Source organism: Glycine max, chromosome 14 (genome assembly GCF_000004515.6).
Source record: "Glycine max cultivar Williams 82 chromosome 14, Glycine_max_v4.0, whole genome shotgun sequence".
NCBI lineage: Eukaryota > Viridiplantae > Streptophyta > Magnoliopsida > Fabales > Fabaceae > Glycine > Glycine max.
The window spans coordinates 14,444,881-14,457,102 of NC_038250.2; the positions used below are offsets into that span (position 1 = coordinate 14,444,881).

Consider the following 12,222-nt stretch of genomic DNA (forward strand, 5'->3'; position numbering starts at 1 on the left):
AGGTGATTCAAATGTGTTTTGATGATAACAATGATGATAACAAAAGATGATGACATAGGTGATGACAAAAAGCTCAAAGATCAATCAAAGAACAACTTAAGTGAATCAAAGATTAATCAAAGACTCAAGATCTCAAGAATCAAGATCAAGATTCAAGAATCAAGAGAAGACTTAATCAAGATAAGTATGAAAATTTTTTCTCAAAAATTGAGTAGCACATGATTTTTCTCAAAACATGTTTACCAAAGAGTTTTTACTCTCTGGTAATCGATTACCAGATTGTTGCAATCGATTAACAGTAGCAAAATTGTTTTGAAAAAGTTTTCAAATTGAATTTACAACGTTCCAATTAATTTCAAAAAGTTGTAATCGATTACAATGTTTTGGTAATGGATTACCAGTGCCTTTGAACGTTGAAATTCAAATTCAAATATGAAGAGTCACATCCTTTCACATAAAAGCTTTGTGTAATTGATTACATTGATTTGGTAATCGATTACCAGTGTTTGTTTCTGAATAAATCAAAAGATGTAACTCTTCAAATGGTTTTTGACTTTTTCAAATTGGTTTTAAGTTTTTCTAAAAGTTATAACTCTTCCAAATGGTTGTCTTGACCAGACATGAAGAGTCTATAAAAGCAAGGCTTTGTTTTGCATTTCAAAAATCTAAAATACTTTTCCAATCAATCTCTTACAATCCTTTACAAGCCTTGAATCTCTTTGAACTTTTTCTTCTTCTTTGTGCCAAAAGCTTTTCAAAGTTTTCTGGTTTTCTAAACCTTGAAAACTTGTGCTGTTCATTCTTTTCATCTCTTCTCCCTTTGCCAAAAAGAATTTGCCAAGGACTAACCGCCTGAATTCTTTTTGTGTCTCTCTTCTCCCTTTTCCAAAAGAACGAAGAACTAACCGCCTGAATTCTTTTGTGTCTCCCTTCTCCCTTGTCAAAGAATTCAAAACGACACAGTCTGAGAATTCTTTTGATTCTTCCCTTTCCCTTATACAAAAGTGTTCAAAGGACTAATCGCTTGAGAATTCTTTTGTATCCCCATTCACAAAGTATCAAAGGTTTAACCGCCTGAGATCTTTGTCTTAACACATTGGAGGGTACATCCTTTGTGGTACAAGTAGAGGGTACATCTACTTGGGTTTGACTGAGAACAAGAGAGGGTACATCTCTTGTGGATCAGTTCTAGTGGAGGGTACATTCACTAGGGTTTCAAAGAGAACAAGGGAGGGTACATCCCTTATGGATCTTTGCTTGTAAAAGGATTTTTACAAGGTTGAAAGAAACCTCAAGGACCGCAGGTCGCTTGGGGACTGGATGTAGGCACGGGTTGTTGCCGAACCAGTATAAAAACTCTTGTGTGTTTGTTTCCTTCTTCCCTACTTTTTTACTTTCCGCTGTGCATTTAATTTTCACTTTTACTTTCTGTTAAGTTTCTCTTCTACTCCTCATTCTCTTAACAATTTAGTAAAAGCCTTAGAAGAGTAATTTTTAATTAGTAAAGGTTTAGGAATAATTAATTCAACCCCCATTCTTAATTATTCTGAGGCCACTCGATCCAACGGATTCTTTACCAAGCATGTTCATATCTTTTGAAGCATATTTATTTTATAGTTATACTATTGTTATTTGTAGTTTTTCTATACTTTGCTTGAGGACAAGCAAGATTCTAGGTTGGGAGGAGTACCTCTTCCCAGGTGTTGAAATTAGACTTCATGTCTTTTGTTTTTACACTTTTCAAGACTTCAATGTCTTCTATTTTTACGCTTTACAAGACTTCAATGTCTTCTATTTTTATGCTTTACAAGACTTCAATGTCTTATGTTTTTACGCTTTACAAGACTTCAATGTTTTCTATTTTTATGCTTTACAAGACTTTAATGGCTTTTGTTTTTATGCTTTACAAGACTTCATGTCTTCTGTTTTTTATGCTTTACAAGACTTCAATGTCAATGTCCTCTACTTTTATGCCTTATGAGCCTTCAATGTCCTCCACTTTACATTTTTTATAGGACTTCAAGGTCTTCTGTTTTGTCTTATAAGACTTCAATGTCTTTCTGTTTTATCAGCTTCACTATTTTGTTTTCTCCATCGTGTGGCATTGAATAACAAGATCGCTCGAATGAAATTAATGTCATTATCTTTACTTATCTTTTATTTTCAATAAAAGATGCGCAAAGAGGGGAAACTGTCAGACCCTAATTTCATCCGGGTATAATGCTTTTATCATTGCCAATCGAATTACGGTGTTTGACACTGGTTACAACCCAAGACCAAGGGGTCGCTCAGGGTTTTGATGGTTGTTTGTTAGATCCAGAAATAAAGCCACAAGGAAGGGGAAAATGGTTTTTTCATGAAGATTTCTAACCCTAAATTTGCCCAGGCTTGCATCTAGCTCGCCTAATAAGAGAAAACTTTAGTCCTAAGCAAGCCACTCGCCTGGGCGAGCTCCAGCTCATCTGGGCGAGCTGATACCTTCAGCCCTAAGCAAGCAGCTCGCTTGAGCGAGTCTCCCCTGCACTAAATGGCTTTTTCTATAAATAGCCATGTAGGGGAAGAGGAAAAGAGTTTTAGAACTTAAGAAACAGAGGAAAACACAAAAGAAGAAAAGTGAGGCTGAGGTTCTGCAGAATTGTGACTGTGGATCACTTCCTTCTCCACTTCTCTTGTTAGTCTTGTGCCCTGCGCAACAATCAGTTAGTTTTTTTTCTCTTAAGGATTGGATGTAATCTCTGTACCCTTATAGGTCCCTTTTGATATTATGTATGTATTAATCTTTTTTACTCATTATTGGTAATTTCATTATACTCGTAATGCTTGATTATAGTTGATCACTAATGTCATGAAAATGGATTTTTTTAAGTGAGATCGGAAGGTAATCTTAGAATTTGAACCGAACGATTTTACTCTTTACGTTACGTTACTAGGAATAGAGCAATAACGATTTGATTACAAAAAACACAAGAATAAAATTGTAATGCTAGGGTATTTACTGCATATGCGAGGGATCAATATTCAGTAAGTATTCTTAGGTTTCAAGTGTGAGGAATTGACTTAGGATAACTATGTGTGTATCAATAATGTTAGGAAATGATTTCTATATGGTATGAACGATGAAATCCAATCTCATATATCTTGAATTAATTTAAAGTCGTTTCCATAATTTACGTATTTTCGACACACTAAATTTCGTTATTTTTGTATTTTTTTTTCGTTATTTCTGTATTTTCATTGTTCCCGTGATTCCGTTATGTTTACTTCCTTTTACTTTAAGTTGCCATGCTAAGTCTCGGACTTGCCTAGTAATCCTCCTAGAGCACTTTGTTGTTGTGGCGCCCGACGCTGGGTCTTGGACTCGCCTCGTGCGCTCAGAGATATTCATCATATTCGTAATAGATGGATACAAAGGATATCCGACTAATGAACAAAACCAAATGAAAAAGAAATCAATTCACAATCAAACTTATTTTTGTCAAATATCACTTGAAATAATTTTAAGGTCCAACGCCTAATATAAAAATTTAAAACTAATTAAATAGTGGATTTCATTGTTAATTCTACCATATTCACATTTACTGCAAACCAATTAAGGGGATTTAAGTTAATTTTTTTAAAATTAAAAGGAATCTCCTTCTGAGTGTAAGTTTTTAGAATTTTGGGTAAGTTACTCTTAATAACCTATGACACAACCTGCCATGCATGGGGTATAACCTGCCATGCATGGGGTATATATATATATATATATTATTTATATGGCATTATTATAACGTTGTTTGTCAAAAGCTTGTTAATAGGATAATTGAATTTTAGAGGATGTTAAAAAAAGGGGGAAAACCCACTTGTTAAAGGAAAAAAAAAAAAGTCTTGCATAAAAGAGAAAATAAATATTTTTTTCTTCCTATAAAAGTATTTTTATGCTGACTTTTTTGTAATCGAATGTTTCTTAAATGATCTTTAAAAGATTGAAGGAATTAATTTTCATAAATATTTCCCAAAGTTGGATCAATAATTTCAAATAAATTTCATTTAAGAGGTTGTACTCTTTGTAAAATAAATTGGATCGTAACTTCAGTTTTTATGCTTGCACCCGAATTGAATCCTATAAATTTAAATAACTGAGCAGATGAGCTATCTATTTCTTAACACTTTCTGCAAAGAAAATTGAAGAGAAATAACAAATAGTCTTGACAGGCCGGATTCTTTTATTCATTTTTTGAGATTAAAAGGCCGGATTGTTTTGTAAATTTAGATGGCAAATGCATTCCATTTTTTCTATAAAAGTTTAGAAAATGAATTATTTCTTGTGTAAACTAATTACTATTCCAACACTATATTTATTTCTTTTTAAACATCACTTTTGAAAAAAAATATTTTTATTTATTTATTATTTTAATATTTCAAAATAATAATAATAATAATAATTTTTATTAACAAAAAGTCGTGAAAAAGTATATAAAAATTAAGGACATATTATAAAATTTGACAAAATACTAACATGCTAATTATATTTCTGAATTTATGGAAAGAGACCTTAAAGAAGAGATTGAAAAACAGAACTAATATTTGTTATAAAAGTCTAACAATCAACTGAAATACATCATCTTTTAAATTAACATAGTAACAATTTGTTAATATTTTCTTATTAGTTAGTATTTAGAATTTAATTTCTATGTATAGTATCAACCAATAAAAAATTATGATAAGTATGATTTTTAAGATAATTATAAAAATTAATAAATTTATCATAATAGTAAATTTGTGATTGAGTAAAAGTTTTAAGTATACATATTATTTACTCAATTATTTAATAATTTTAATCAAACAAATTTAACAGAATAATTGTTATGGTTGTTGATATAAAAAAAAATACGGTGTTAACCAATAAGAAAAAATAGTTCTATAACTTTTAAGATATTATCATAAAAATTAATAAACTTATTTTATATTAATAAATCTATGATATATTATCTTGTTAGTATATACATTATTTATTTTATTTTTATTACTAAAAGGAAAATAAAAATTTGTTTTGAATTCTTCAACCTATTAAATTTTACTTTTTTATTCGATACTTTTATTTTTAAATTTTTAACTTGTGTAAATTCTAATAAATGCAACAAATGTTTATTTAGTTGATAATAAACAAACTCATATATTACAAGAACATGATTTTAATTCTCATTGTCAATGTAAGAAACCTTGTTAATAGAGTTGAACAAACCGGTTTGGACACACAGGTTATTTTAATCCGTGAGTTGAACAAACTCATATACATGTCTTGTCTTTTAGAGTCAGTTGAAATTGCGGGTATTTTAATCCGACCTGTTTAACCCACGAGTTACGCGGACAGGGTGGGCTAAAAAGAACGAGCCCATTTAAAATGCAAGCTTTATGATTTGCGGGTTTCATGGGCAAACATACCCGTATGCCTAACTCTACTTATTGGTGGTTAGTGAGTGAAATTATCTTAAGTATTTATTTAACTTCGATACCTACGCAACTCACCTAAGCTTCTGTTAACAAAAAAAATTTCTAGATACGTAAAACCAATTGCCACATTATGATTCACTAGTGCAAAAAGAAAACATTATCTGGCTGGATTTGAAAGTTACCTTTGTATATGATATGGTGTAACTTATTTCAAAAGATGTATTTGTTGTTAAAAGTTAAAAAATATTATGATAGTAATTTATAATAATTGATGGTAAAAATATTTAAAACAAAAGATAATACAAAATAGGTAATTGTTTTTGTTATTAATTATAGATTATATAATCAACACTTAAATAGCGTTAGGGTGAAGGAAGGGTAGTGATGTAGTGGATAATTAGCCGTGTCTTGGTAGTAAGTACTGTAGTATTTTCGGGGGAAATTGTAAAAGTAAAAACCGTAGATTAATGGTATTTTATTCAACAATTATTAATTTATTATTTAATCTTGAAGAAAAACCGTATAGTCTGACCCTGTCTCTGTGTCTCTGTCTGTGTGACCCATTCACTCTCTCACTCGCCATTTCCAGTAAGAGAGAGTGACTTCACTTTCAATCCCATTTCAAAACCGCTCCTTCTCCTAATTATAAATCTTCTCTCTTTCTCTTTTTCTCTCTCTTCTTCGTCTTCTGTTTTTTTTTTCTTTCTAAAATGTAAAGAAAACAGTTTTCAATCAGCAAAATCTACAGTTTCAATCTTTCGGATCTTGTTGGTGTTGTGTGGATCCTTGGATCGTGATCCTCTACTCAATCCTCATTCTGGTCGGTTCTCTTTCTGGGGTTTTAGATCTCTTTGTTCTGTGCACTTCAAGTCGCTGCTTGCGTCAGTGGTGTTTCAGTGTCCTCCTTTTCATGGCATTTTGACTACCCTTTTGCCAGGTAACACTACATGTTGTGGAATTTTGACTTGGTGACTGAAATGATGTAAAAATCAATTTTTTGTATCTGGGGTTGTGTTATTGTCTTCTTGTTTATTCTGAAATTTTAAGTGAGATTGGTTTGGTTATTTGTTTTTGAATTGTTTGTTTGTTGCTTGTCATTGGATTGTTTTGTGGCATGAATTTGGTGTGAGATCAGTGTTGGATTGGGAGATTGGGAGGGGAGTGGGGGATTGGGAATCTGAGCATTGTTCTTAATCATGATGATTTGGCTAAATCCCTAGTTGAAGTTTTAGTCTTTCATTAAATCTTGATGAGAATAGTTTTGCATTAACAAGAACTTTTATACTTGTTGCTATGCTAACTGCTTGGCAAGTGCAGCAACTTTGAATTAGGGCTCTAACTCTCAATTATGTGAATCTTGAATGTATTGTCTTTCCCCCTTTTCTTGTGTCTTGTTGAAAATAAATATCCCACCCCGATTTTTTTTTTTTCATGCACTAGAAACCAGGAGGAGATTGGATTGTGAAACAAAATTGCTCTACATTATGGTTATTGATTACTGATTAGTCTCCATGACTTTGAAAATGGGCTGATTAAGTCTTTAATCATATTTTACTTGAATTTTCTAACCCCATGAAAGAGGAAAAGTTTTACTGAAACTTTTGAATTATGATGATTGTGTTGTGTTGCTTACTCTAATTTGAACGGTAAATAACTTATGAAACAACCCGGCAGGTCTTCTACATTGTCATTTCACTCCTATTTTCTTCTTCAAGTGGGTAAGTTGCCATTACAACCTAAGGCTGCCTGATGAACTGTGTTTTGAAATATTATAATCTCTATTTGTTTATGGACAATGAAAAAGAAAAAAAAAATGTTTGAGAATTTGCCTATATATGTTTCAAAGCTGGCCTGGCTATAAGGGAAGCATTGCAGCATGTTAAATTTTTATATTAACACCTAATGAATGGTTAAAGTTGTTCATGTTGAGGATATATATTTGTCTCATGTGGTTTCATTGTGTATTAGCATCTCTAAGCCACACTTCTTTGTTTCTATGTAACTTGTAGGCTAGTGTGAGTGATGGATCCAATTAACATTTTACCTGCTGATGGGGTTGAAGTGGTTCACCAAAATGGTGTTCATGATGAACCTTCAAATTCTGGAGAGGATGGTGGCGTTTCATATGATTTAGACCCCAGTGTTCCTGAAACTGCAGCAACTGTAGCTCCAAATGGGAACTTTGATAATTTTCATCAGTCAGATAGTGCTGCATCTGATAACTCATTAGTGGCCGAAATCAAAGAATCAAATGTCAACATTGATGGCACTAATATGACCATTCCTAAGGTTAGACGATTTTGTTTTCCTTGAGTAGCTTTCATAAGTCGTTTATTTTATATCTGGATATCATATATTTACTCAATTCTAGGAAGAGGAAGTGAAAATATCAGATCAAACAAAGCAATCAAGAGCACCAAAGGGTCTTGTCAAGAACAAGAACGCAAAGGCTCCAAGTTCCAGTGGTGTTCATGCAAGTTTGGTGAATAAGAGCCAAATTGGAAAAGATAAAGAAGCATCTTCATCTGTTTCAAATGGTTCTTCAGCTTTAGACTCCCTCCCAAGACAGTCTATTAAAGGCAGCAGATCTTTCAATGACCGGCAGACGCAATTGTCCAAGCCTAAGGTAAACTCTGTTATTACCTTTGCTTGCTTTCCTAATTTATTACTTAGGAACTTACATAAATGTGCTTCTTTTCTTCTTTTATCTTTTATCTTTTTTTGGTAATCAAGTTTATTGTTTGGTTGGCATTCCCTGATAGATCTTCACTTTGTTTTTTTAGCACCCTTCAAAGTCTGATGCAGCATCTTCTGAAGTATCAGTGTATGTAATGCTTGTATATCTTGTCTATGTTTCATCACTAGAAAGATAGATTATTGTTATTATTTAACTGTTGGACTGTGATGTTTTGGATACAGGGAGAAGACAAAACCAAAATCATTGAGAAAAGGACCCATTGATAAAGTTCAAGGAGAAGGAGAATCTTCCTTGTATCCTTTTTTGGGTTTTTGTATTTCACGTAGTGAGTGATGAGTGAAAATCTGGAACTACTGGGTCTCTATTGTTTAAATTTATTATTAAGTGTGGTGCTGTGTATATTGTGTTTTAACCTTTATCCACCTAGAAGTACCAACACAGACGATTCCAAACCTCAAAGGGTGGGGACACTTCCAAATTATGGATTCAGTTTTAAGTGTGGTGAAAGAGCTGAGAGGAGAAAAGAGGTGAATAATTAGTGCACACTTATTTCCTTGTACTTTGTCATTGTCCAGGTTTCTTTTGAATAATCTTGTACTTAAAAAAATTACAATTGGTATTTTGGTGAGCAGTTCTACAATAAGCTTGAGGAGAGAATTCAGGCAAAGGAGGTGGAGAAGAGTAACTTGCAAGCAAAAACCAAGGTGAGAGTACTTGATATCTGGGCTAAAACGTGATTTGAGAATTTATCTTCTAATCATGTCAATCATTCACCCCTTTTATAGGAGACCCAAGAAGCCGAGATTAAGATGCTTAGGAAGAGTCTGAATTTTAAAGCAACTCCAATGCCAAGTTTTTACCAGGAGCCTGCTCCTGCTAAGGCGGAGCTAAAGAAGGTCCTCTTTCTCTCTCTCTCTCTATATATATATATGTGTGTGTGTGTGTGTGTGTGTGTGTGTGTGTGTGTGTGCGTGTGTGTGTGTCTTTCTACATGCATGCATGCCTTGCATGTGTACTCTTCAGCTGAACTAATTATTTTCAAATGATTTTTCTTTGCTTTGAAGCCATATGTGGTGTATATGTTTGTATGCATGTGCTGCTATGTAAATACACAAAAACACATGAGAACATACATATTGCATGGGGTTTGAGAGAGACAAAACATACAATAATCTTCTAAAAATAATTGGTAAAGAGCACTGTTTGCAGATGGAAACTTTTCTTCTCATTGTTCCCATTTCTCTGTGTTTTGTTAAGTTTCTTGCTTGTTCTTAAATATCCCGTGATTATGAAATGTTTGATCTTCATTCATTATAGGATTGTGGATTCATTTATTAATTACTGTGTTGGATATAAAAATAGAATAATACTTCCATTTCGATAGTCTAACTTATTATGGAGATTTGGTATATAATGTCAGCTTTGCCAATAATTTTTCTTCTTCTAAGATTGTTGAACTGTTATTCGTAGGGAAATCGTACAATTAATACTGCATAATTGGCAGATCTCAAAGTATTTTGCAAAAGTTGTAGACTATAAATTAGATTATTGCATCATTTTATGCAAATATCTATTTCCATCCATCTCTGCTAGAAATATTTAGATTTGGATGTGATTTGTTGATTTAAACATATGCATAGTTTTTAAGATTACAGGGGTTTGTTATTTTCCAAACTTAGCCCATCAGACTTGTAATTGTTTTATTTGCTTTTAAAATTTTTATTGTTAATTTGTAGTCCTAGATGACTTGTATATCCATAGGTGAATAAGTTGTTTGAGTGTATCTAAACTGATTTCCTGATGTCACTTGGAGAATTTTTTACAACTACCAGCAGATGGTTCAGTGTGGTAGCTCAATTTGTTGACCACAAGTGGTGCACATGTTTTGCATATCTGCTTTGTATCAATGATTATTTGAATATTATTGCGTAATAATACTAAAAGCTTTTGTAATACCTTTTTATCTATATGAAGTGATGCCAAAACCTCAGTTTTCTGTCACGCGTAAGTTGAATTGTTTGTCTTCCTTGCTTTGCTGACTTGAACATATCATTGTGAGCAAGCATAGTTATAATCAATTTTTCAATTTTGTGTTATCTGGACCATTGATCCCTTATACTTGATCTTTTTTTATAAGGCTAAATTATTTTGTATGTCCCTATAGTTTCACCGAGTTTTCAAATAAGTCCCTCCAATTCAAAAGTTCTTAACAGGATCTGTATGCTTCCAAAATCTTTTTATGGGTTACTATAATTTTGAGTCTTGACTACATTTTCAGTTAGGTCCTTACTAATTGCAAAAGTTTATAATTAAGTCCCTATAAATTGTAATACCCATACAGAATGACTGACAGATAACTGTGAATATCCATTAATATAGTCAACCATTAGTCATCTAATGAAGACCTAAATATCAACTAAGGTGATTGTAAGTAAAATGTTCACATAGTTGGTATCAAATTGAGGATTTGATTCTTAGTCCAAAACTAATTTGGCATTGGATGATAAAACAATTTATACTGGGTTTTACTTACTAGCTTGTGTAAAAACATTTAAACATAAATCACTTCGCTTCAAAATCAATTTCATTCAAAATTAATTTTATTAACGCTCACCCATCCACACACAGACACTTTTAGTTACGGGGACTTTTTAATAAATCTAGTATAACTTTCTTGATAATGCAAGTTTGGTCTTGCCATTTAGGAAGTAAAGCATATTTAGCTTATGGGTGTTACTAATGTAGATACCAACTACAAGAGCAAAATCACCCAAGCTTGGTCGTAAGAAGAGTACAGCAAATTCAGAGTCAGATGGCAACAATAGCAGCAGTTCACGACTAGCTCGTTTAAGTTTGGATGAGAAAGTGTCAGAGAGTAATCCCACTAAGGGACCTACTCCTCCTGTCCATCAAAAGAAGCCGCAACGAAGATCTCTTCCTGCTCGACTGGCTTCTGAAGGGAACAGTGTATCAAATTCAAGAACTGCACTGACTTCATCCAAGGCAGCTATCAAAGATGAAAAGTCTTCCTTATCTAGTGCTGCTAAAAAAGATAACAACTTAACCAATGCTACAGGAGAAGCCAAAACCATGACGATTGCAGCAAATGAAGAGAAAAGTACCTTGTCCAGTGAAACAAGTGCTGTTATGCCGCTGAATTTGATTCCTTCAGATAAGCTAAGTGAAGAAGAGTCTCATGTGAATGGTGACATAGCAGTCAAAGAGTATTCTCAGCTCTCCTTGGAACAAGAACCTATCGCGGCGGAGCGTTGAGCAAAACAGCAGGTTACTTTCTGAGAATTTGATTCATCTGGTGAGATATTATAGAAGCATATGACTGAGATTATTTGAGAATGAAGAAGGCTTGCAGATTTGCATTATGGTTTGTGTTGTCAATTGTCATCATGATGTCCAAGCAGCATTGTTTCTTTATGTGTTTACCGACTCTCAATCTTGCCAGTCCAGTCCTCATTCTCTTTCGTGCTTGCAGCAATGTGTACTTAACAATTTGCCTGGTTATTCTAGTTGATGTTAGTCTGGTATATGTGCAGCACTTGTCTGTTTAGTGAACATTTATTTGGAGGAAAATTTTGAGAAAGTTTGCCATCTGTTGATAGTTCAAGGGCTTCTTGTTCAGGCCGTTACCTTAAACAAATTTGACATTGTCTCATGTACAAGCTGTTTGTGTTGTGGACACCCTTCTAGCTGAATCCATATGGATCAAATTCTGCTTTGTCGTACAGCTTTGGTTTGTCATGGATCAAATTCTTCTGTTACTATAAGAATTCAGTTTCTGCTCCCATTGGTAGTACATTTTGGCTATTAACCGTTCCTTATGCACCCTGTGCAATAAGGCCATTAAGTACAATTTTTCTTTCTCTATATCCTTATCTTAAAATTAGGTAATGAATTTTTCTTATAATTTGTCTCCTTCCATATCCCTCCCCAAAATGCACTTTTAATCTCTTTACTCATTTCACTTGGAAGCTCTTTTTTTTTTGTGCATGGGCTATGGCCAATGCACTCTAGGCCTGATAACCATGTTAAAATTTGTCTAAATGAGGCCTCTTTTGGATGTATATTCACTTTAA

At 33.1% G+C, this 12,222-nt stretch overlaps 1 protein-coding gene across 3 annotated transcripts; it reads left to right on the forward strand.

Moving 5' to 3' along the window:
• The first annotated feature begins 5,966 nt into the window (after positions 1-5,966).
• Positions 5,967-11,931, forward strand: LOC100788524 (protein WVD2-like 5). Of its 3 annotated transcripts, XM_006596040.4 has the most exons (10): positions 5,967-6,370; positions 7,108-7,151; positions 7,443-7,722; positions 7,805-8,059; positions 8,217-8,257; positions 8,353-8,424; positions 8,559-8,658; positions 8,764-8,835; positions 8,917-9,027; positions 10,877-11,931. In XM_006596040.4, the coding sequence occupies exons 3-10, from the start codon at positions 7,456-7,458 to the stop codon at positions 11,402-11,404; spliced, it is 1,446 nt and encodes a 481-aa protein (XP_006596103.1). In that variant the 5' UTR covers positions 5,967-6,370; positions 7,108-7,151; positions 7,443-7,455; the 3' UTR covers positions 11,405-11,931. The 3 variants fall into 3 exon arrangements, with proteins under 3 accessions (XP_006596103.1, XP_003545471.1, XP_006596104.1); XM_003545423.5 differs by lacking the exon at positions 7,108-7,151; XM_006596041.4 differs by lacking the exon at positions 7,108-7,151 and having other exon boundaries at positions 8,562-8,658.
• Positions 11,932-12,222: the final 291 nt, after the last annotated feature.